A 4,286-nucleotide genomic window follows, 5' to 3' on the forward strand; every position below is an offset into this window, starting at 1 on the left:
ATGAAATGAATAAAAATTAGCTGATAATATAAGCTTAAGGCCGGTTAATTACTTTATGAACTGATTGTACGCAGATGGTACGCGCTGCCTCTTCTCAGGTGCTAAATACAAAAACATAAACAATCAATACAAACAAAATTAGAAAACTAATTAATAATTAGAAGATATGATTAATTAAAAGTGTAAATTATAATATAATCTTACGGCGATTAATAATTCTTTCTTCAGTTGAATTACTGCTTATAGGAGGAGAAATTCTCATAGTAGCTGCCTTATTAGAGTAGTTATACTTAGAAGAAGAACCCAAATTGTCAATCCTATATTCTCCCACACTGCCAAAGTTTGGTGCCTGTTTTATTTGTAAATATATATATCATTTTAGAATAATCACGAAATTAAATTATTTAAGGGATATAATAATCTAAAAACTATGTACAACAATCGAGTTAACAAATGACGTATTTTCATATGTAATTTAGTCGTTAACGGCATAAACATAAAGAAGACTAGTGAAGGGATTAAGTTGGAGAAAGAAATATTGAAGATTAAGACCATAACTTAATTGATCAAATTGAAGGAATTAAGAATAAAGGAGATGGAGTATTTTAACATATGTACTTCAATTAACAAATGTTTGTATTCATATTTGAATTTTCATTTTTTTTGTTTATTATTATTAATTGGTTGAAAATCAAATCCAAAATTTAATTTTCTAAAAGTAATGCTTCTTATTCAACTGAAATAAAACACAATTCTGCTAAAACTATATATTAAAAAAAACTGTTACACAAGTCATAATCTTTTACTAATTTGAGTGAAGAACTTTATAATAGGAGTCTAGTTAAATAAGACAAAGGGCATAAGGTTTAATTAATTAAATAAATTTTAAGGACTATAGAATAACAAAGGAGATGGACAAATTAAACATATGAACTTCTCAATTAAGAAATGTTTGAATTAATATTTGAATTTTATTTTTTATTATAAGGTATGCTATAAATAATTCTATGAAAATCAAACTTAAAATTTTTTCTAAACCGTAATAATTAATGTCAAATTGTAATAAAACTCAATTTTAATTAAATTTTACTATATAAAAGAAATACACTTACACAAGTCATAATGTTTTACTAAGTTGAGTGAAGAACTTTATAATAAGAGTCAGAGTGTGAACTAGCTTAGGTAAATACTAAATTGACCTAACTAGAGTATGCTACAGCCCACAAAGATGAGAAAAAAAAAACACCTGCAGGATCAACCTACACCTGAGATCTAACTAAAAATTTCCTATCAAATCAATTAAAGTCAAATCTATAAAAACAAATCCCAAGATTAGACTTTAGACTTCCCAAACATATTTTTTCAAAAAAATTAATAATAAAATTCTCCTCTAAAAGAAAATAACAGAAAAAATAAAGAAAAGAACATGAAAGAAACAGACTCAAGACAACTTTGACAGATGTGTTTGCTACTCCTAAATTGTTGTCTTTTAGAAACCCTAGATGTATTTGGAAGTAGATTAGTTATTGTTATTATTAATTAAAAAATTTAATTAACTACCCCCTTAAACAAACTTTTTATTACCAGGCAAGAACAATTTCCTACGGGTAAAAGAAGAAGGTAGATAAAGATTATATTTTTGGTAAATGAAAATTGTAGATAGTAAACTAATATGTGCTTAATTTATTGGAAATAAATTTATTTATTATTTGTCTTTAAATAAACCCACTTATTAAGTTATTTGCTGAAAATAAACTTACTTATTGTTTATAATTATTTTTTCAAAAAATTTCTTTGTAAGTCAAACAATTAAGAATAAATAATAGTTAAGTTTATTTTCATCGATTAAACCGAACATTTAAGTTTATTTAAAAATAAACAATAATTGGATTTATTATCAACGGATCGAGCAAAAACTAATTTATTTTTAACAATTTCTAAAGGTGAAAAAAATATATATATCCTCAATTAGTAAATATCAGATTTTCCTTTCTAAAAACAAAAAACAAAAAGGCAAAAAACTGAAGAACAAGAAAGAAATAGACTCAGAAAACTTTGACAGATTTGTTTGTTACTGAAATAAGATTTTAATTTGGAAACCCTAGAAATATTTAGAGATAGAATAATTATTTTTAATTAGCACGTAATTTATATAGAAGTACTTTTGATAAGTTTATAAACCTGATGAAAGTTAGGCTGATGCTGGTGGTGATGCTGCCATGGGGAGGAGAGAGAATTGAAGGCAGCAGCCATGTTAACTGACCATAGATTGGTGCAGTGCCCGCATCGGACGGTCACTATATCACACAAGTTGTTGCATGGTACACTTACCTGTTTCATCACACTCACAAGTCACATGATCCATCATCTTCATCAATTTTTTTTAAAAAATAATTGAAACTATCAAATTTATATTATTTCAAGAAACAAGTAATTATCTTTTGTTTACAACAACTATATACATTAAAATCTTAATCCCAAAAGATTAATTTTGTTAGTTTAATAGTTACATATTTTCAATTTGTTGTTTAACTAGGTCATCACATTTCATCTTGATAGCATTGAAGAAAAAGACATAAATTTTGACCTTAAAAATATAATTATAATTATACTAAAAAAATAGCATATATTTTTTTTATGTAAAGGGTCTATTATAAATATTGAAAAATAACCCACGTGATCCAATATCGAAATATTAGATTGATTAACTAACATATATTCTTGATGGACAGAGTACTGTTCCGCATATTAATTTATGATGAAAACTTCATTGGATTTGTTTGCAATCAACAAACTTATCAATAAACAAGTTAAATTTCTGTGAAGTGCGACTTTTCTTTCTATATATAGACGGAGACTTGACAGAATTTCCGTACAACAAATTTGAGAATTATCTCGATCCGATGATTAGAAAAAAATCTAATAAAAACAAATTAAATAAGTGTGATGAATAATTTAAAAAAAAGTTAAATACATTAGTATGTAATAAGTGTATAAAAAGAGCAAGAATGAAAAAAATGAAGATATGGTATTTAGTTATAATAACCGCAAGAACAATATTGCAAAAGTTGCAAGGTATGTAGCAAAGTTGCTCAGATGTTGGAACAGCTGCTTGATCCACACAGCTAGACATCTCTGATCTTTCCCTCTTTTTTTCTGTAATTTTGTCCACTCTTAAAACACCCAAATCAAATATTTAGCGGAAAAATTGAGCACGAAAATAAAAATGCCCAACTTACGAAAGAAGAAAAATCGAATCTTTTGGGTAGCTAGGTTATTCCCTCTTATTATTTTTTATTAGGAGAAAAAAAAAGTTGGTGAATTAAGATTTATAAAATTCACTTAAATAGTATGATTGATTGTTTTGGGCTTTAGTATTTATAAGAAAAATTGTAAGAAGAAAAGATGTTGAGTAATGAAGAAGTAGAAGGGGGGAGAGAGAGAGATAAAAAGGGTAGAATTGTAGCCCGGAAGATGAGGAAGAGAGAGATTGGAGACAGGACTAGCCGACTAGGGGAAGGGCTAATAATGGTAAATGATCTTCAATCAATAATTTCTTTAAAGATGAGGAGATAAAAGTGTCCTGTGTTTTTTTTTTTTTTTTGGTTTTTATTTTTTTTTTTTGTTTTTTAAGTATTTTAGTAATTGCATTTACATATGGAAAAAAAAAAGTTATAACAAGTGGTGTTGAAGGGTAGTAAGCAAAATTTGAGGGCCATAGTGGAAATATTATGGTGATCTGGATATTTTCGGTTCATATAAATTGATCGACTTATAGAATAGATATAATTAATCGAAAATAAAAGTATATTTATAATTTTTTTTTTTATTATGTTTAAAATTTTTTGATAATTTATTTTTACTTTGACTATAAATGTTCTGTTTTTTAATTTGATTTTTAACATCTCAAATATCAATCTATTTCATCAACATTGTTCTTGGAATTTGTTTCATTTTGTTAAATACAGTGAGAGTTTTTTTGACGTAAATGGGGAAAACTCACTTAGACTGACGAAATATAAAACATTTTATATAAATTTTCCTACGCTCAGTAAATATTGGTGGGTTGAATATAAAAGCTTTTGGAAGGACTTAATAAAAGTGAATAGCTGAGTATGGCTGGCTATTATCTTGAAACAAGGTTTATTGAGTAGTCTCCGTCACCCCTTTCCTTGCCACTATACAATCAGTGGATGAGATCATGAGGTATGAATTTTGTGGATGTTTTTGCCCTTTTCCTTATTTTTTTCTTTTAAGATTTAAAGAAAATGATATGTTTTGAAAAT

The 4,286-nt window shown here is 26.6% G+C and overlaps 1 protein-coding gene across 1 annotated transcript in view; it reads right to left on the reverse strand.

Moving 5' to 3' along the window:
- LOC130815441 (axial regulator YABBY 5) overlaps positions 1–3,586 on the reverse strand; it is a 5,150-nt gene extending 1,564 nt beyond the window's left edge. Inside the window, exons 1-4 of the mRNA XM_057681918.1 lie at positions 3,047–3,586; positions 2,182–2,331; positions 205–349; positions 53–101 (exon numbers count right to left, since the gene is read on the reverse strand). Coding sequence (XP_057537901.1) covers positions 53–101; positions 205–349; positions 2,182–2,331; positions 3,047–3,133 — 431 coding nt within the window. The 5' untranslated portion in view covers positions 3,134–3,586. The remainder of the gene's footprint in view (positions 1–52; positions 102–204; positions 350–2,181; positions 2,332–3,046) is intronic.
- Between the last annotated feature and the right edge of the window lie 700 nt (positions 3,587–4,286).

The sequence above is a fragment of the Amaranthus tricolor genome, chromosome 6 (assembly GCF_026212465.1).
Source record: "Amaranthus tricolor cultivar Red isolate AtriRed21 chromosome 6, ASM2621246v1, whole genome shotgun sequence".
Lineage (NCBI taxonomy): Eukaryota > Viridiplantae > Streptophyta > Magnoliopsida > Caryophyllales > Amaranthaceae > Amaranthus > Amaranthus tricolor.